We start from the raw sequence: 21,798 nt of genomic DNA on the forward strand, positions 1-21,798 counted from the left end.
AGTGAGCTAGCCATGTCAAAATCTTGGATAAAAGGAACAACAAGTATAAAATCCCCAAAGTGAAATGAACTTGATAGTAGGATATATACTGTGGCTTAAGTTTTGTGATAAAGGTAAGCTCTTAGGGGTTGGCAAGAACCAATTCTTGGAGGTCATTGTGGAGAATTCTACTTTTATACTCAATGTAATGAGAACATGTTGGAGGGTTCTAGGCAGGAGAATAGGATGGAATGACAAAAAGATTTCCTGGATGCCGTGTGGACAGTGGACTGCAGAAAGGGGCAAGGGCAGAATTAGAATAACAAATTAGGAGTTTCTTACTGTTGTCCAGGTGAGATGATTCCACAGACATGGTGGGAGCAACGCAGGTTATAAAAAATAGAAATAAATCTTATTATAGATTTTCAAACACATGAAAGTAGAACAGTATAATGAATTCTTATTTATGTATTGATCGACTGCAGTCACCAACTTTCTGCTACTTTTGTATCCATTCTAACTTTTGTATCCATTATTTTCTGGGGTATTTTAAAAGCAAATCCTGTTATGTCACATCATATTACCAGTAAATACTTTAGTATTTTTCTTGAACAGATAAGGGTTTAAAATATATTTAGCTATGATACTCCCTTAATGTCATCTAATACCCAGGTTGAAATGCATTTTGAGGGTAGAGCCAGTAAGAGTGCTGCCGTAATGGGTGTTGTGTGAAGAGAGAAATCGCAAGTCCATGGTTCTTGGCTGAGGTTCCAGGATGGGGGAGACTGGGAAGGAGCGTGCTATTGTGGTAGTGGTTCTTTTTGTTTGTTTTTTTGTTTTTGTTTTGACCGGACTGAGAGACTAGAATTCTACTGAGATATTAGCCATTCTGCCTAGATACAGAATGGGCAGTTGAAACTTAGGGGAGAGGCCTGAAGATCTATCTGAAAGTCATGTGGCCACTTAGGGTAAGAGTCCAGATAGTAGATAGTAAAGAGAGAAGTTCTGGGATGCTTTAAGGATTGAAAATGGAATAAAGGTCGAGAAGGCTGGGTAAAGATTTGAGCAAGAGTGTCTGAGGAAGTAAGAGCACAATCAAGAGAATGTGGTGCTCTGGATTTAAAGAAAATAAAGTGTAGCTAAGTATGCTGAGTAAAGTAAAGACTGAGAACTGATCCTTGGATTTAGCAGTATGAAGAGAGGCTGCAGTTGGAGGGATGGAGACAGAATCCTAATTGGAGATGCAAGGACAGTTAGAAAGTGGAGGTACTGAATATAGGTCGCTCATTTGAAGACTTGAAGTAAAAATCAGAATGTACCATCCTTATAATGAGGTACTTTATAATAATAAAAGGTAGTCACAGTACTTTATATATTATTTTATAAATTACAAAATGGTTTCATAAGTTTATCTTACATGACATTCATAGATGTCTTGATAGACAGATGTTGAAATGTCAGGTGAGTTTATCCCATTTAAAAGACCTTAGTCTTAGGAAAGAGAGGCATTCTGAGGGTTAGCTAAACCAATTTATGTAGGTCATAGTGGGGAATTTGAATTTTGGTCAACTTCTTGCCCAAGTTACATGGCTGATGCATGGTGAACTTGGACCCAAGTCCATGTCTTCTGATTCTAATGACACAGACTTTCTACTATGTTACATTGTTCCTTTCATAAATAGGAGGTCAGGATTCTTCCTTTTAAGAATGTCATCTTCAAAGGATAGAGTCTTTACTATAAAGTGCGCAAGTTTTTGTTTTTTTGTTTAAATAATCCATTAGGATTTGTCATTCATGAATTTGAAACATTACTTTGAACTTTGTCTCTCTTTGTAATGGTCTAGGATACAAAACTGATGACCCAATGAAAAGAAGTATTCTAATAATTGTGAGCAATGAGATTTATCCTGGTCCTGAGAGGAATATGAATGACATAATGGTTGAATCCTCAAAAAGTAGAGATATTTTACTCATGACCATGAGCAAATCCTGACTGAAATCTGTTGGCATGATGTTAAGCCATGAAAAGTCAAGTCTAGAGGGACCAGAGTAATACAGTCCAGGCATATAGTTTTCTGATGAGCTCATTGTATAAGGGGACAAAGATGGGAATATCTTGAGGAATGAAAGTTGATATATACTTTATTAGACAATTTCTCTGGTCTATCCGTTTTCTTGCTGGGCTTTTGATGACAGCTGTATGGCAAACAGTCGAATACTGAGATCATTCTCCTGGAGTACAGGTATTCTTCATTGCTGCTAAAACAATATCCACATGCTCCAGGTATCAGAAGGGAAAGATGATTTAACTGGTGTTCTTTAAGAGGCAGATTTATATTTCCCACTAGTGTCTTGGTTCCTTGATAACCATAGTTTGTATCTAATTCCACTTGTAGCTCTGACACTCAGCCCCTGGCTCACAGTATTCATTTTGCACATATGGGCAGTCTTGAATTCATTAATGAAGGGAGATGGTACTTCACGTGCTACTGATGGTGATCTAATTGAGAATTCTACCTACATCCTATCCTATTGCTAAGAAACTCAAAATGATAAACAGTACAAACTACTTTAAAGTAACATTTAAAAACTTTTTTAAAAAGTGTGTAGGACTTACTATGACTATAAATCTAATAAGTAAATAAACTCATGATCTTCCACTAATGTCCATAGTAGTCCTTTGTGCCACAAAATCAGGATTACTATTTCCAGAAATACTAGGTTCTCTGACTGGAGCAAATCAAGTCACACAAGAGACACCACTGCCTTATATTTAGTGGTATGGCATGTGTTATTACTTGGCATGTTAACCAGCTAATATTTCTTTTCTGGCTTAATAGACATTTGGTTCTCTCTTAACATTGCCCCATATAGGAAAATTGATTAAGCATGGCAGTGATGGGGCCACCTGAGTGGCTTAGTTGGTTGAGTGTCCAACTCTTGGTTTCAGCTCAGGTCATGATCTCATATTAATGAGTTAGAGCCCTGTGTCAGGCTCCATGCTGTCAGTGTGGAGCCTGCTTGGGATTCCCTCCCTCCCTCCCTCCCTCTCTCCCTCCCTCTCTCTCTCTCTCTCCCGTGTACACACCCTCTCTCTAAAATAAATAAAATTAAATGAAAAAGAACAGCAATGTGACTGTGGCTCAGTCAGTTAAGTTCTGACTCTTGATCTCAGCTGAGGTCATGATCTCATGGTTTGTGAGACTGAGCTCCACATCGGGCTCTGTGCTGACAGTACAAAGCCTGCTAGGGATTCTCTCTCTCCCCTCTCTCTGCCCCTCCCCTGCTCATGTGCATGTTCTCACTCTCTAAATAAATAAATAAACATTAGCATTAAAAAAAATAGTAATGGAAAGCATAATAAAGGCTTTTAATCCTGGAACCAAGATATCAGGCTTCATTCTCCTCCAGTGAGAACTATCTTCTTTTGGGGTTTTTCAGAAAGAGTTGCTGTAATTCACTACTGAGCCGAGTCAGAGCTTATTCTCTGATTTCTCAAAATAAGGTGTGGCAATTTAAATGAAGAGAATGGTTGATCTACTCAGACTAAGGTGATAGCTAGTTTTTTTTTTTTTCATCAAAATGTGTTCTTCATATGAGGAGTATATTAGGAACAGAGATTTTTTTTCCCCATAGACATTCTGAGATATGTGGGTAGTGGGTAGTTATCAGCACAGAATTTTTTTATGGTGAATTACTAAAAATTTATCTTTCAATTTCATTTACTAATCATTGCAGTGAATTGGGCAACCTAAAGTTTTACAGATTTTTCCCCAAAAGTTATAAAATGGAGTGGGGAGCACAGAGACTCATGGCAGCTGCTCCTATTGACTTTACAGAACTGAAATTGGAACTAGAGAAAGGTGAAATCATTTAAAATGGAAAACTAATCTAATTTTAAGAGCATGTCAATAGCAAAATTGGGAAGTGGGCTCTCAGTTTGTAGAGGATGCTCTGCTGTGCCACCCATAGCCCCCTTCCAGACTGCAGAGCACATTTCCCCAGCTACCAGGAGTGCTGCCTACACAAAACTCTCAATTATCAGGCCCCTCTGGGAATTGCCATTGGCTGAGGAAAACTGTTTTGCTCAAGGTCAGCCCTTCTTGCTGAAGTCACACTGCATCCAGTAAGTGAGCAATGCCAAGCTATAATGGTCTGGCCCCCTTGATCCAGCTCTGAAGGGCCCATTCCAGCTCTGGAGCTCCCCATGAAGTTGGCTGAGCCTTTGTTGTGATTGTATCAATAGCCCAACTCCTCTCTGCCCAACTGTTTCCTTCACTCTCCCACAGGTATCAATACCAAGAGAACTTGCCTATAAACTTCTTGTACACAGATCTCTTTCTGAAGCTGGTGCCCAGAAATCAGACTAGACACAACCAGCTCTGTTTTCTCTATGGCCAATCTGAGGCATTTCCTTCAGCATTCATATGTGAGAGAAGATTGTAATAATCTTCCTTTGAAATAGTTTTCTTTTGACTTTCTTGTGGTCTCATCATCTCTTAGGCATCTGTTATTAGAATCCTACTAAGAATTTACAGAAGACAGGAGCTTAGGGGCTGTTTCAGAAGGGTTTCAGTTTAGGGAAATGATCAAAGAGAATACATTTTTTGCACAACTCTCAGTAGGTTTATTGTTCAGGTGAAACTTAGTGAATTGATTATTCTCTTTTGAGAATAGTGGGCTAAATTGTATATGTGTTTCTCCATCCATATAATGCACAATGGAATCTGCAAGGATTTATATAAATTAGGCAGGACATCTATAAAATTGATTACTTTTTCTCAGCAAATCATTAAATTATCCATGCTGAAGAACTATGTCTTTTATCATCTCTCCTTCCTCCCACACTTCCCCTTGGGCAAATTGGTATGCAAGCCTCTTCAGCAGCTGATCTCAGACCTCCCTGTGTGACTCTGCCTCAGCATAAGCACTGTGTGAATAAGAAGGGAGGAAAAGGAGGGAAACATCTGCATTTTTCAAAATAGATTCCAAAGATATAAATATTATGCTCCTTCTCAATGTAATGAGATCCTGTTCACTAGTCTGTTAGAGGATTAGGGCCAAGCTTTATGTCTTACTCTCCTGTGGCTCTGACAGCAGTGGAATTGGAAAAAAAAAACAAACGCTGCTGCTGTCCACTGAAAATTTGTGTCAGGGGACCATGACTGTAAGCTGTTTTGGGATCAGCTGTTTTTAAACATGGTGGTACGTAATATTGCTCTTGATGAAATCCCTTCAGCCCTTTAGGGTCCATCCTCTTTCTAAATAAGCAAGATGTAGTAATCACTGAATGAAGTAATAAGGAATAATACATATAGATATATTAGGAACATAAGCTTTGTGGTTAGATAGACTCAGGTTCCAGTCCTGGCTGGATTTTGTACACATGTGGGTGCGCGTGCGTACACACGTGTGTGTGTGTGTGTGTGTATGTGTGTGTGTGTGCATGCATGATCCAGGGTGGGGCAGAAAGAGAGGCAGAGGGAGGAGCCTAAGCAGGCTCCTTACTGTCAGTGCAGAGCCCCAAGCAGGGCTCAGTCTTACCAACCGTGAGATCATGACCTGAGCTGAAATCAAGAGTTGGACACTAAACCGACTGAGCCACCCAGGTGCCCCAGTCAACAAATATTTATTGAGTTCTGGCTGCAAATTAGGCATTATTCTGGGTCCTGGGGATACAGTGGTGAACTAAACAAGGTCTGTGTGGGTAGAAGAATGTTTTTGTATGTTATAGGTCTGATATGGGCTTGAAATTAAAGAAGGAGCCAAACTCATGGATGTGGATTGACTGGTTAATTAGGGGAGGTCAATTATATTGACCTTCTTTATGATCTTATCTCTGTAGTACCCCAACATATCTTCTGTAGCTTTGAGGAAATTCTCTTTTCAGGATCTAATGGGCAATCAGAAGTATTAAAGTATGGAAAGGATGACAGGAGCCTTGAGGAACCCTTTGAAGATCTCCTTATGTCCCTTAAACTTCAGCAATCAGCTTGGTATCTTGCTCAAAGCAAATGCTTGATTTCTTCATGCCTCTAGAGCCAATAGTTCAACAATAGGGAGCAGGGTAGGTAGGTGCGATATCACTCTTGGAATTGCATTTTCTTAAGAAGTTGCTCAGCATAGCCTAGCAGCTCTGTATGTCACATTAGGAAGAAGCAGATTCAGACTAATTTATTAACAGTTACTAAATACAGTTGGTATCTCTCATTACCTTTTCTCAGATTCTCTGATGTTCTGAGAATAGGTATATAGCTAGTGGGTATATTTAAAAAAACTTCCTTCCTCAAAGTAATTCTAATTGCCATTCAGTGGAGTGTAACTTCATATGTTTTCTGATGACTTTGGAATTTAAATTTTATGAAATTTTTTTTGAATTTGGCTTATTATTTAGCCATTGGTTTGTGAGTTTACTAAGGTAAAGTCTATATCATGACTGCATCTATTTTAGAAAAGCCTGATTCAGAGGTATATTATTTAGACTATGTCATTTCAAAATGTGAGATAATTATGTAATGATATGCAATAAGCTTCCCTTAAAGCTTATTTTAAAATCTTTGAATTTCTGGATTCAGTACAATTAAATGAATTAACTTGCCCTCAGAATATTCATATATTGGTAATTCCTTTATGAGAACAGAAGGGCTTTCTTTGACAAAGGTAAAGGCCAAGTCTGTGGAGCCAAATATCATTCTCGCAGCCCATGAGGCCATTTTGTATCCCCCTCACAGAGCTGTGATGCAGGGTTGCTGCAGACATGAGCCCCGAGAACAGCTGCACCGCACATGGAGAGCCAGGGGAGTGTCTGTTTTCATTGTTTCAGAATGATGACAAAATACAATCACTGTACAAGCTAAAATCTTAGAAGAAGTTTAGAAATATTTTGAAGATAAGCTTTAAAGTAAATCTTCCGGTCTGCCCCTCTAGTCTTGTTGGTATGTCTTTGATGTGTCATCAGTGTTGGTGGTAGTGGGTAGGAAAAGAAAAAAATGGTTGGATTTAAAATATAGATTTTAATTCATTTGCAGGTCTTCATCAGTTTATACTTGTTCAGTAAGTTTGGATCCTATTGTAGTTAAGACCCTGAGTGCTCATTGAAACATCTCTCTGCAATCCTAGTTAAATGTAGTAATAATTATCTGCCAAGATAGAATAGGAAATAATATTAAAAAGAATATTAAACCCCTCCCCGCTTTGATTGTATTATACACTTCCAGGTTTTTTGACAGATATACATTCAAATAAGGGGTTTAACCAAGATATCACACATAGCCTGTTGTTTACTAATATTCTAGACCTTTTCCCTCAAAACTCTAATTATATATGTAGAGTATTACTTTTCCTTTCTAAAATAATCCATTTTGTGCTTCTTCCTCTTATTCTTCATTTACTTTCTATTAACTGTTTGAAGTCATAAGATGACCTTCTATCATAAGCTCACTTTGTAAGGGTTATGCTGTTTTCTTGGCAGGGTGCTGTCCACAAATCTGACAGATAGGTCTGTGTGTCTGTCTGTTGTTGGGGTTATTGATAGAGTAAGCAGGGGATACTGCTTGCTGTTTCTTGCCAGGTTGGTGATTAGGTTGGGATAATCTTTCTTTCAAGGAAATTTCTCCCACAGTTATGTACCTTCCCAACAATATTTTGCTTCAAGTTCAGAAAAATTTTGTGCCAACCTGCAGTTTTGCCTGGTGAAGGTTTTCCAGAGCCCATGGTCTGCAGAAATGATACTGTGTGCTGTGGAATTTGTACATAAACATTCCAGAAAGGTTTTAAGGTCTCAAATACTGTTAAGCATACACTTTGGAAACAAAATCTTTGTAATGCTCCTTTTAAGGGGAGAACTGTCCATTGGGGTAAGTAGAGAAGGATATGTGGTCAAGGTAGACCACGTGTTGGAAGATATCTGGAACAACAAAGGGGACTTCTGGGAAGAGGAAGTCAGAGAGACTGATACACATATGTTCTGCGCACACAGGTGTCAAGAGAGAAAAAGAAAGAGGGCTTGACTGAGATAAAGTAAGGGATCCTGGGTTCATATATGGTGTGCAGTTTTTTTCTGCTTTCTTTGCCTGTCGGATGACACTAGTAGATTAATAGATCTTAGCAAGAGCTTAGTAAACACTTAATCTGAGTGTTTTTCTACTTTTGAAACTATTTAGCAAGTTAGAAAGTAGAGGTTAAAGTACGGGTAGGGGTGCAGGTAGGTGTGAGGGGAATGGGCATGAGCACCTGGCATGAGGGCATCTTCCCTGCCATCAGGGAAGATAGTTTCCTCTGCTTTATCTTTCTTTATATGGTTTTGATAAAGCTGCATATTTACAGTGGTTCTTTGTATACTCTAGTTTCCGCAAATTTTTTTCTTTTTAAATTTTTATTTAAAATTTTTTTAACATTTCTTTTTTTTTTAATGTTTTTAATGTTCTGAGAGAGAGAGGGAGAGAGAGAGAGAGAGAGAGAGCGTGCAGGAGAGGGTCAGAGAGAGAGGGAGACACAGAATCCAAAACAGGCTCCAGGCTCTGAGCTGGCTGTCGGCACAGAGCCCAATAAGGGGCTCGAACCCACCAACCATGAGATCATGACCTGAGCCGAAGTCGGACGCTTAACCGAGTGAGCCACCCAGGCGCCCCTGTTCATTTTTGAGAGACAGGGGGAGGTGCAAGCAGGAATGGGGCAGAGAGAAAGGGAGACACAGAATCCGAAGCAGGCTCTAGGCTTTGAGCTGTCAGCACATAGCCTGATGTGGGGGTTGAACTCACAAACCGTGAGTTCATAACTTGAGCCGAAGTCGGACGCTCAACCAACTGAGCCACCCAGGCGCCCCTGCAAATTTTTTTTTTTAAAGAGATTTTGTTCTAGCATTTTTCCACGTGTAGCAGTTAATTCAAGTACTTCCCATGGATACCACCACACTTACAATGATTTCTTTCTAATTGCTTTGGTTCTACAGAAAGAAATAAGATAATGAACTTGAGAAAAACAAGTTAGAAATAAAAAAAATTTAAAAACTCAGGTTTTGGTTTGTTCTCCCAAATAGTGGCTGTTGCTGTCTATCTGTTCAAACTTAACCAATCAAATGTGCATATTGAAATGTATAAGAGATCATGTGTTGTTCCCTCTTCACTTTGGTTGATTTTCCGTTTGGGTGGAAGAGTTAGGATGCAGTTCTTCCTAGAGCTTTAGTGGATACTAAGGAGGACTAAGAGTTTGGAAATGAAACTTCATATCATCTGAGCTTCCCCTCATAGCAGATGTGCTTTCAGTAGACCCTTCAGGGCAATTCAGTAGCAGTGCATTTTTCATACATTAAGACGTGATCTCCTTCTCAGTCCATTCACATCAGCTTTTATCTGAGCTACTGTCCCCTGAGAAATGCCAGTCATGCTCCAAAGGGGATGTATCCAGGAGAAATAAACTAGTGCATAATCCATACCTGTAAAAATAAATAAAATGAGATTTATAAGGGCTTCGTGTGTTCTCCCATTGTTGAAGTAGATACAGTGCAGAAAAGTATGGCATTGGAAAAGTGATTCAATTCTGGCTAGAGATGAAAATGCTCCAATTGAAAACTTTCCAGAACAACATGTACTTGGATCTGTATTAAAGAAAAATTCTTTGAGTGTTTAAGCCAAATGACCCAACAGGGTTGATAGTGTGAGGCATATTTCACAGTTGTATAAATATTTAAAACTGTTTTCCAGCCTATAAAGTAAATTAGGTTGTTTTTTTATAAAACTGCACAATGAAATTAACCTGCCCACCTTAACTTGTTGGGGAACCTGCCTTTCTCATCCCAGCCTTCTCTCTTAAAAGGGAATCGCTGAGAAAGAAGTGTGAGGGAGGCTTTCAACTTGGAAAACAAAGCTGGTTTATGTCTCAGAAGGAGTGATGAGCATCGTGGTATACTGCCACAGGTGGTCTGTTTCCAGATGGCCTGTCTTTCTAATGTGTGACAACAGGCTGAACCAACTAAACACAATAGCTTTTTATCATAAGCCCTTTTCATCTTGGTGAGGGGTGGACTAGGAGCTCCATTATATACATAAGCTGAAAAGAAAGCAGTGTAGCCTCTTGGCCAAGTTGTTCTCAATTCTGAGCTGTTGATCCTAGCCATTGAAGTGCCACCAAGCCTGTCCTTCAGTCACAGTGCTTGTGGATGTGAGTAAGTGTTCTTTCTCATTCAGTCTTTCACGGCTGCTTTGATCACCCATTGCCGTTCAGGTCCTTTCCAAAATTTGTATTCTTTTCCTCGTACTTGCATTGTGGCTATTGCCTTGGACCACTTGCCTTTGCCTCCAGTTAAACAGAATTCTAAGACAACTGCAGTGATGTTTTATTTCTATATTTATTAATGTAGAGTCTGAAAAGAATGTCAGTGACTAAATTTCTTGCTGTGCTCTCTTCAGCCCGGCCCCCAGCCCAACCGGCCAATGTTCTGGCCAATGAAATGTAAGCAAGAATTAATAGTGGGTATACAAAGCTGGCACCATGAGGTGGTGGCGCCATGGAGCACACAGCCAAGAGTTAGGCATCTTGACTTAAGTCCTAGGGATACCCCTAACTCACTGGGTATCCTTGAGCAAATCACTTGACCTCTCTGGGCTTTAGGTCTCACATCACTCTGGTAAAAGACTTAGTTATGTAAGAGCCTTTGAATTTAGCATTGTAGAGCAGTCTTCTGTTAATATGATGTTTCATTGTGAATACAGTCCCTTGATTCTCTTAATTAAAAAATTAATTTTGTTTTTGTTCTTAGACTACAGAATGAAAAGTGGATGAATGTCAAAGTGGGAGACATCGTTAAATTAGAAAATAATCAATTTGTTGCTGTGAGTATTTAGTACTGTTTAAAGGATTTATCTCACATTAAAATAGCATATGTACTGAAGTATTTACATTTGAAACTTTGGTAAATCTGTGCTAATTCATAATAATTAAGAAGGGAATACCAGAATGTAATACTAAGAAGTCACAATTATAAAATTTTGTAAAAGACATATTAATTAATTACTTTGAATAGCCTGAGTGATATCTCTTTGTCTATTTCCTTTGTGATCTTTTTTCTTTTTTGTTTTGAGAGAGAGAGAGAGAGAGAGAGAAAAGGAGAAGGGGAGAGGGAGAGAGAGAGAATCTTGAGCGGGCTTTATACCTAGCACAGAGCCTGACACAGGGATTGATCCTAGGAACCGTGAGATCATGACTTGAGCCAAAATCAGGAGTCAGACACTTACCCAAATGAGCCACCCAGGCACCTTCTTTTGTGATCTTTTAAATCAATAGATACAAAATATTTTAAACCAAGCTATCATTTCATATAAATAAGAGTTTTTAAATTAATTGAGTACTTTAAAAAGTTTTTTCTCATGTATTTTGAATACTATCCCTTAATAATAGGGTAATTACTGTTATTTTGCAATATAGTTGAAGGTAAGATAACCAGAGGACAAAAAAAAGTATGCTTCTTCCTGAATAATCACAATCAGAAAATGTCTGTTGATCTGAATTAATAAAATGCTATTAATGAAGTTTTGCTTTGCATATCAAATGTACTATATTCTCAAGTGTCCTATCTTATAATTTCCTTGATAAAATTCAAGGGATCAGTTCAATGAGTAAAATATATGTGATGAACCGTGGTTCATATTAAATGAAGGGCAATAAGAGCTAACCAGATCAGAGACTAAAAGTTCAAGTTATTGTAGTCTTTATGTCAAATGCGTATTGGAGTAGTTAGGAAAATTTTTGTGTTCACTGTAGTTTTATGTCAAGTTGTGTTCTTCATTAAATTTGAGGCATTTTCCCATAGGAGAAAGGAGTGACCCCAAGATCTCTTTACAAGAATAACTCACTTGTGGGGTGCCTGGTTGAGCATGAGTCCGTTGAGCACCAGACTTTGGCTCAGGTCATGCTCTCACCTTTCCTGAGTTTGAGCCCTGCATGGGGCTGTCTGCTGTCAGTGCAGAGGCGTCAGAATCCTCTGTCCCCCTTGCTCTCTAACCCTCCCCCTACCTCCTTCTTTCCCTCCCTCCCTCTCTCTCTCTTGCTAAAAAAGAAATGAACATTAAAAAAATAAGAATAACTCAGTTGAGACTCCAAAACATTCACTTTCAGAGACTATTATTTTATTTGGAATTGAATATTTCAGTGGCAATGCTAGGCATATTCCCATTTCAGGTATTCTTAAAAACAGTGTACTTAAAGAGCCCCCTGTATGTGCTCTAACAAGGGTAAATATTAGACTGAAATCACTTGGTCACTAATACTGTATACTATCATGTGCTCATTTATCACATTCTTTGGGGCGAGTCCCAGAAAGGCAGGAATCAAACATAGTTCCCAAATCTCCTAACTCTGTAGGACCTCATGAGTAGCTGATCTGTGCTCCAACTTGCCCTCTGGCCTGGATATTCTAATTTGTATTTCCCTTGGTCTTCATTCTTCATTTAGTCCTATTTTCTATGTTACAGTACATGTGCTTGCTTGCTTTTGCAAAACTGCCTGTGGAATGATGCACGGAAGGCAAGTGAAAGTGTACGTATCAGGTGGAAGAAGACAGGTTCAACAGGTGTTTCGTTTGCATTGGTTTAAAATAAATCACACATTTAGACAAATTTCCATGAAGTCAGCGATCCATGTGTCCCAGCACTGTCCAGTAGAACTTTCTTCAGTGAAAAGTGCCTGCGTGGCTCAGTTGGTTAAGCATCTGACTCTTGATTTCATTCAGCTCAGGTCATGATTTCACAGTTTGTGGGTTTGAGCCCCACAGCGGGCTCTGTGCTGACAGCCTGCTTGGGATTCCCCCTTTCTCTCTCCTCCCCCACCTCCCCCATTCTCGTTCTCTCTCTCTCTCATTTTCTCTCTCTCAAAATAAATAACTTAAAAAAAACTTTCTGCAGTGAAGGAAATGTTGTATATTTGTGCTGTCCAGTGTGACAGCCAACAGCCCCATGTGGATACTGATCACTTAAAATGTGGCTAGTGCATGTAAGGAAATTAATTTAAAATTTTATTTAATTTTAATTAATTTTGATTTTTTTAAAAAAAATTTATATTTAAGTAGCTACATGTGATGTGTGGCTGCCTAATTGGATGGCACAAGATGGGATGGGAATGCTTATTCTCCACTCTTCCCTTCATCCCATTCCTTAATTTTCACTTGGAGGGACAGCCCCAGAATAATATTGTGAGTTTCTTGTACTATCTTGCCCACTTCCTTCTGCCAGGAGTGACTTCTATGATTGCTGAGTTTGGGGACAGGGAGTGGTGCACATGACCTACAGCCTCCTTCCTTCTCCTTCTCTTTGAGCTCTCTGCCTGTGTGCACAGTACCTCAGCCCCGCTCTTCCATTCCAACAGTTTTGCAAAAGCAAATCCTTATGGTGGGGTGGTTGGAGAGTCCGGGTAGTTTAGAACTTCCTTATCTACAGCTAGAGGAGTCTAATAGGGGTCAAGTATTAGCAAGTCCATTTGGCCCACAGACCTGTAGCCTGGTTTCTGGGAGCTTTATTAATAACACAGATGACGTGTTTATCTCTGTTGATCTCAGTCTGATTCCTACAATTACAGCTCTCTTGGTTTAATCTGTGGATACGTGAAGAAAGGAGTTCTTCAGATGCCAAAACTCTGCAGTGTCTCTTGATTAGCTCACTTTGTTCAGAATTTGTCTAGGTCTGTCTAGCTATGTGGCATCTACAAAACTTTTTTTTAAGGCTCAACATTTGTATGGGTCAACTGCTGTAGGAATTTAGAACTATGCATATACTCCTGCTCTCTGAGGATTAACTCATTTAATCTCTACATTAACTCAAGGAAGGCAGGTTGTGTCCTATTGTTTCCATTTTACAGATGAGAAAGCAGTGCCATCAAATAGCTTGCCAATAGGAGAGCCAGGACTTAAACCCAGGCCATCTGGGTTTTTTAACCCCACTCCTAATTGCTACCGTGTACTGGCTCCTTACCCCATTAAAAGTCATCCTAATTAGGCACCTGGGTGGCTTCAGTCAGTTAAGCATCCAACTTCAGCTCAGGGCATGATCTCATGATTTGTGGGTTCAAGCCCCGTGTCAGTCTCTGTGCTGAGAGCTCAGAGCCTGGAGCCTGCTTCAGATTCTGTGTCTCCGTCTCTCTCTGACCCTCCCCTGCTCCCCTGCTCATTCAGAAATAAATGACACATTAAAAACAATTTTTGAAAAAAGTCATCCTAATTGCCTTGAACCTGGGCTTCCATCTCGTCTTCAGGCTTGGGTGCTGGAAGTGAAGTGATCCCAGAATGTTGTACCTAATTCTGATGCATAACCTCTAGTTGTCCACACTTAGAATTCTAAATTAATTTATGTCAGCTTATCAGTATATATATATATTTTAAATTTTTTTATAGTTTATTTCTGAGAGAGAGAGAGAAAGAGACAGAACATGAGTGGGGGAGGGTCAGAGAGAGAGGGAGACACAGAATCGAAACAGGCTCCAGGCTCTGAGCTGCCAGCACAGAGCCGGACGCGGGGCTCGAACCCAGGAACCGTGAGATCATGACCTGAGCCTAAGTCGGATGCCCAACCGTCTGAGCCACTCAGGTGCCCCAGTATATTTTAAGCAAGGAAAGGAGCTTGCCTGAGATGGCTAATTAGCTGGCATATTTAGAAGTTACCTTTGTTTTCCAGACAAGGAACCCTCACTTAAAAAGAAATTTTAAAACATGTTTGGGCTAAATTTCCAGAGCTGCTTGTTTAATCTGGGGACCAGGAGGGGGAAATGTAGAGTGTGATTTACTTACTGTAATAAGATTGGCTTGCATTAGAAGAAGAACCAAGTAAATGGTTAGACAGATACACTGCAAAGTGCCAGAACTTGGACCCTGGGAGCCAGGCACACCTTCCTTGTTTCCTTGACAGCAGTGATGCTGTTTTGTTTTGATTTTCCTATCTGGTGGTAGAAATAAACCCCTTACTGGCCATGACCATATTTGAACATTACATGAATTTAATTGTTTCGCTTATTTGAAAGAGTATCCACTTTCCTCCACTCTTCCTGTCCCCCCAGAAGAAAGGCAATCATTTTTTAGGTGTTTACAGTGGTAAAGGTTTTGTTTTAAAACAAAGGCATTCTTCTGCTACCTGAGTTGGAAATTTCACCTTCAGAAATGATAGAATGAGGAATATGAATTTGATCTCAACTCCAGTCTTGACTTTGGATCTCTCACCCATCAGGGCATCTTACCTAATTTTCCCCAACACCATAGTCCCTTCCAAAGTGGCCCTGTGGTGGTCTAATTGACCTCTTTGTTATTTTAAATTTTATACCTTCAAATCAGTTATTCATTTCACAGTAGTTGTTTTAAATAAGCCTTCTTATTTTTAAAAACATGTGAGACAGTAGAAAGTTGAAAATTTACAGAGGAAGATTTTTCAAGACGTTGGTCTAGGCTGCACTGAAAAAGAAGCTTCTTGCTAAAGTACAGAGAGGCAACATGCCATTTTCTACATTAGAAAAAATATATGGCCAATGTTCTGTTGATAAGTAATTACTAGTTTGTGGGGGTGAAATATATAAAGTAAGGATTTTTTTGACCAAAGAAAATAAAAATTAGCAAAGCAAGTAAAAGCTATGCTGTTCATTATTACTCTCCTTTTCTCCTCCTTTCTTCCATTCTTTTCTTATTCCTCTCAAATTAATTACAAAAAAATAATGTTTTAGGTGTATCTCAAATGTATTAGTAGACACTGAACATGCATTTGTTGGATCTAAAATTTAAACATTAAATATAAATATCCCCTACATTCTTACCCTTTTTCATTTTCACAACTCCATCCTGATTTTTGTCGTTAACAAAGCTGTTTTCCTGTAAGTATAGTCATATTGCATGAGCCATTTTGGATTCTTCTATTTGGCCTACAAAAGTAAAAGATAATATTGTAGATGGCAAAGAAGTTAAAGAACTCCATATGTGGGAATGGCTTAAACGGGAGATTCAGATATGACCTTTCAATTAATTCTACAAATTTATCTTTCCATCAGGTTATGGGGTTACTATCCCAATCAATATTCTTAACCATTGTGGTTTTGGTTTTTGAACACCAACAAAGCAAAACAAAGCAAAACACTTTGTTTTTCCTGGTCCAGTGATTTTGTAGCCAACCAGAGGGAAGAGTATATTTTTGGGAACAGTTATAAATTCCAGTTCTAGCTCTGCCCTTTAAACTCTGTGTGACATGAGCAAGGCATTAAATCTCTAAGGGCCTTTTAGAAGTGACAAACCTCTCACGATGACTTTGTAAAGGCTATGGACTTTACATGAATTAATTTAGTTCATCTACTGCTTGTCGGACCAGAGATAGCTTTTCCAGGTTTCTTATTCACACAACAGGAACAATATTATGTCTCACAGGATTGTTGAAAGAATAAAGTGACAGAATTGTGTGAGAGTGTTTTGTAAACTCTTAAAGAATTGTACAGCTTTTAGGTGTTCTCATTGCTTGAGGTTTTGCTTTATTAATTCTTCAGGTCAGCAAATGTTCATTATGCCCAATAAATCTATGAGGACAGTGTTGTTAGTTGTGAGGACTCAAAGGTGTTTAATGGATTCTTAAGTTTCCTCTGATTGAAGTATTTGTTAAGGTTTCTATGAAGCAATTGCTTGGGCTTTTTGTTGTCTGTGGAAGGTGAAGGAAAGGGCATTGTGTTGGAAAACACTGCTTCATCCTTGGGGGATATAGTTGAACTTCTCTTGGCAGGGCATGGGGAAAAGGCACCAGTAATTGACAGAAGAAAGTACAAATGATGTCTGAGGAAGATGTTTTTGGTTGGAATTAATGACTATTTTCCTGGCCCATCTGTGAGTTCCAATAAATGTGCTTTCCTTTTCCTGTTTTGTTTTTTTTTTAATGTTTGTTTATTTTTGAGAGAAAATGAGACAGAATGTAGTGGGGGAGGGGTAGAGAGAGAAGGAGACACAGAATCTGAAGCAGGCTCCAGGCTCCAAGCTGTCAGCACAGAGCACAATGTGGGGCTTGAACTCACAAAATGGGAGATCATGACATGAGCAGAAGTCAGACGCTCTACTGACTGAGCCATGCAGACACCCCCCTTTCTCTGTTCTTAATTCCTGCTCCTGTCTCTGTCTGGGGAGACCTCCCGTCATTCTATCCAGAATCTTCCACAAGGCCATTCATTGGCCACCAACCTGATGTATTCTTCCTCATCTGCACTCTCCTGTAGCCCTTTGGTAGTAAGACCTTTAGAACCCCTATTTTATTCTGCCTTTACTAAACTATAAAATCCTTGAAGGAAGAGGTTTTTATTCATTTTAGTATTCTAACCTTAGATTGCCTGGATTCATATCCTGATGTGTCACTTGTGACCTCAAACAAGTTACTGAACCTCTCTGGGCCTCACTTTGCTCACCTATAAAGTGGGAACAACAACAAGATCTACAGTACAGGATTTCTGTGGGAGTGAGCTCTCACTGAATACTGGTGTTACAGATCCCTGCAACTCAAACACAGGTTTCTAAATCCACTAGGAATTGGGTACTCTGAGAGATACTGAAGGGGTCAGCTTCAGGAGGTCGGATCTGGGACTCATAGAGTCATGGGTCTGGTTGGGCTCTAAGACCTCCCTTAGGTTCCTCCACTCCTGGCCCAGAACCTCTGACAAAAGCATGATGACCAGGGACTGACAGGGCAGTTACTGGATCTCTTTTCTCCTTTTTTCTTTAGAAATTCTTACTGAATGCACCTGGAGATAGGAGCGCTGCATGATAGGTGGGCGGACCACTTATTTCTCTGCAGGCCCCTGTCGGTCCCGCCCCTTCACATTTCCTTCTCAACTATAGTGAAGTTAAAAACTTGAAGGGACGTGGTAGCAAAAATGACTGCCAAAGCTCAGCCAGTGGGGCAGGGAGGATTGGGATGAATGAGGGGCATGCAGGACAGAGATCAGGAAATAGAGAAGCAAAATCAAGGTTCAGAGGTCATCAAAGAAAATGATGACAACAGAGGGTACAGGGAGAGCGGGGGAAGGTTGAAGGTAGGAAGGTAGACGTCCCCGGTTCCCAGGAGGTAGACAGGGCAGGAGTTCACTGAGAACCTGTGGGCTTTAGATTCTCAGTCACAGCCATAAGGAAGTTGAATTACTGTTCTGGAGAGAATCCAGCTGCCGTGGTCCAACGTTCTGAGCCAGCAGTGGATGATGACTCCTCCCTTTGTCTATCAAAAATATAAGTATTAAGCACCTAAGCTCAATGCTAAGTAGGAACATTGAATCAGTCTTACTGTACAGAGTTCAGAAGAGAAGCAACTCTGGGTACAAATCAGGATCTTTCTCTGTACTTCGTAACAATTTTCAATCACAAATGATAATAATTAGAGCATTCTGGATTTTGTGTAAAATGATCCCTTAAACTCAAGAGGGGAGAGGCATAGGCCCAAAGAACATGAAGTTGTACTGCTATTATATTTACTGAAATTTAAATGTGAGAAGTGAGAGCAAGGGGGAATTCAAAAACATTTTTTTTTCCTCTTTAAAAACATAGTGGGTGATTTTTGGCTCAAGAATGGTGTACAACTCTTTACACATTCTCTCTATGGTGGGTTTGCTGTAGGCACATTGTGATTAGTCAGAAAATAACTTTCGCCTCCTCAGGCCTCTGTGACTCTTTTGCTAGAGTTGAAGAGGATTCTTAATAATATAAGCCCATTTATTCCTATAGGGGCTTGTCACTGAGTTGTTCCTTTATGCTGTTGTGTCACAATTTAGACAAAACTGAACATGCACATGTATACTATACACACCCCTTGTCTATATTTGACTTAGAAATTTAAAAGCTTGAGGCAATAAATGAGTGGATTGACTCTAAATGTAACCTCCAGGACTTGGGGTGCTTGGGTGGCTCAGTTGGTTAAGCATCCGACTCTTGATTTTCTCTCAGGTCATGATCCCGCAGTTCATGGGATCAAGTCCCACATCGGGCTCCAAGCTGACAGTGTGGAGCCTGCTTGGGATTCTCTCTCTCTCTTTCTCTCTCTCTCTCTTCTCTCCCCCCTCCCTTCTCTTTCTGCCTTTCCTTCCTTCTCCTTCCCCATTCCCTTTCCCTTTCCCCTTTCCTTTCCCCTTCCCTTCCCTTCCCTTCCCTCTCTTCAAATAAACAAACATTAAAAAAATCCAAATCTCCAGGACTTAAGAATGGGACAATTTAATAATTTGAAAAACAAAGATAAGAAAATTTCACATATTTGGAATGCCAGTTCATTCAAACAGAGCTACACACTTGTTAGGCCAATGTGTCAAAGTAAATTGTTAGAATTTCAGTCAATTCATTTTAGATCTTCAAATCTTTCAGAATTTCATAAAAATCCTTATTTAAAAGTGAAATTTGAAATGAACAATTCCCCAGTGTAGGAAACAGCCAGGATTCTAAAACCGAATTGTGCAAGGTCATTTTTCAAGCTCAAATGGACAGCTGAACAAAATTTTATTTCTGTGAAAGATCAACTCGTTAGTTTCTGAATGGTGTCTTTTGTCTTTTAGAGTATTTTCTATTCTTTCCTGACTCTTGCTTAGCCCCTGTTTTGTTTTCTCTTTTTCCTTCTTTATACCCCATCATCTTTTTCTTTTTTTAAATATTTTTAATTTTTTCTTTAATTTTTTCTATTTTTAAATTTTCCTTGCCTGCCTTACTTTTTTCTGTGATTTTCAATTTTCTCCTACTTTACTTCTGCCTTTTCCCTATCAGCTTTGCCTGTTCTGTACTGTTAAATGATAATACTAGGGAATTAAAATATGCATATGGAAACGTGTCCAATTATCTTACTGAGGAATATTGTATATTTGCCAGTAGTAATTATCAAGACAAGAAAGTACAATTTTATCTATTTCTTGCAAAAAAAGGTAAATGAAGTGGCTGTAAATTTATATGATACCCCATTACTCTTGATTATATTCTGATGTTCAAGGGTTATGCTCAACAGAAACAGAGAAGTAGAGAGAAGGTTTTATTTGAGGCATATGGCAGAAAAGTGGGACAGGATTTTACCTCTCACTTTCTTTTTTTTTCTAAGTTTCTCCAGGCTCATTAGTAAGTAGTCAAGGGGTGATACAACATAGAAGGCTTTAAATCACTCTTACGTTCTCAAGTATTCTTTATGATTTTTTAAAAATAGGCTGATCTGCTTCTCCTATCAAGTAGTGAGCCCCATGGCCTCTGTTATATTGAAACTGCTGAGCTTGATGGGTAAGTTTTTAAAGTTAGAATAATGAATTAGATTGGTTTTTAATTTAGCAGTAACGGCTTTAGGAACAGATGTAACCTAAATCTTATTTTTCATTTAATTTTCTTTTAACAAATAGGAGTAAAACTTGCAAATTCCATTTGTTAATTACTTTGTGGATCTTTAGAAGCTCTGTCTTTGCTCTTGAATTTATTTTCTTTGAGAAACAGTGAGTTTAATAGGCCTATGTCTCTCTGGCCTGGGTGGTCCTACCCTTGATTTGGGCAGTAGCTAAAAGAGTTTTGAGAGGGAAATCTATGGCATTAGATGCATACACTTATAAAGAAAAAAAAGTCTCAAATCAATAATGCAGTATCCCATCCCAAGAGCCTCTAAAATAACAATATAAACCCAAAGCAAACAGAAGGAAGCAGATGAAGACCAGAGCAGAAATCAATGAACTTGAAAGCAGAAAACAAAAAGAAAGAAAAATGAAACAAAGAGCTGATTGTTCGAATATAACCGATAAATTTGATAAATCTTAGAAAGGCTTTCGAAAAAAAAAGACAAAAAATAACAGTATCATGAATGAACCAGGGGATATTATGATGGACCCTGAAGATATCAGAAGGTTGAGGAAGTCCTTTATACATATATATTTAACAACTTAGATGAAAAAGACTGCTTCATCATAACACAAAGTACTGCAGCACACTCAATGTGAAATAGATGATTTGAATAGCTCTGTAACTATTAAGGAAATTGAATTCAAATGTAAAACATAAAGCTATAAAACTTTTAGAGAGAACCATCGGAGAAAATCTTCAAGATCTAGGGCTAGTCAAAGAGTTCTTAGGCTTCACACAAACAGCATATAATTCATAAAAGGAAAATTGGATAAATCAGATTTCATCAGATTAAAGATTGTTACTCTGCAAAAGTTGTTAAGAGGATGAAAAACACAAACTACAGACTAGGAGAAAATATTTGCAGAATGTCTGTCTGACAAAAGATTTTTATTTTGAATATTTGAAAAATGCTGAAAACTCCATATTAAGAAAACAATTCAATTAGTAAATTAGTAAATGATATAAAGGGACATCTCACCAGAGATGACATACACATGGCCAATAAACACATAAAAGATGTTCAACATCATTAGCCCTTAGGGATATTAAAATTAAAACCACAATGAGATGTCAGTACATACCTATCAGAATGGCTAAAATTAAAAATAGTGACAAGTCCAAATGCTGGCAAGGATTTAGAGAAACAGGATCACTCACACATTGCTAATGGGAATGTAAAATACTACAGTCACTCTGGAAAATAGTTTGGCAGTTTCTTAAAAAACTAAACATGAAACTACCAGACAACCCAGCCATTTCACTCCTGGACATTTGTACCATGGAAATAAAGACTTAGGTTGACACAAAAACTTGTACACAAATGTTTACGGCAGCTTTATGTGCAACATCCAAAAATTAGAAACAATTTATATATCATTCGACACGTTGAACAAACTGTGTACGCTATTGAGCAATAAGAAGGAATGAACTATTGATACATTCAACAACATGGATAAATCTTCAGAGAATTATGATGAGTAGAAAAGCCA

At 38.8% G+C, this 21,798-nt stretch overlaps 1 protein-coding gene across 3 annotated transcripts in view; it reads left to right on the forward strand.

Moving 5' to 3' along the window:
* Nucleotides 1-21,798, forward strand: part of ATP8B4 (ATPase phospholipid transporting 8B4 (putative)) — a 232,935-nt gene that overhangs the window by 100,335 nt on the left and 110,802 nt on the right. For all 3 annotated transcript variants that reach the window (XM_039237152.1, XM_039237150.1, XM_039237151.1), the window contains exons 7-8: nucleotides 10,736-10,808; nucleotides 20,133-20,203. In XM_039237152.1, coding sequence (XP_039093083.1) covers nucleotides 10,736-10,808; nucleotides 20,133-20,203 — 144 coding nt within the window. The remainder of the gene's footprint in view (nucleotides 1-10,735; nucleotides 10,809-20,132; nucleotides 20,204-21,798) is intronic.

Source organism: Hyaena hyaena, unplaced genomic scaffold (genome assembly GCF_003009895.1).
Source record: "Hyaena hyaena isolate Hyena2069 unplaced genomic scaffold, ASM300989v1 scaffold_120, whole genome shotgun sequence".
Lineage (NCBI taxonomy): Eukaryota > Metazoa > Chordata > Mammalia > Carnivora > Hyaenidae > Hyaena > Hyaena hyaena.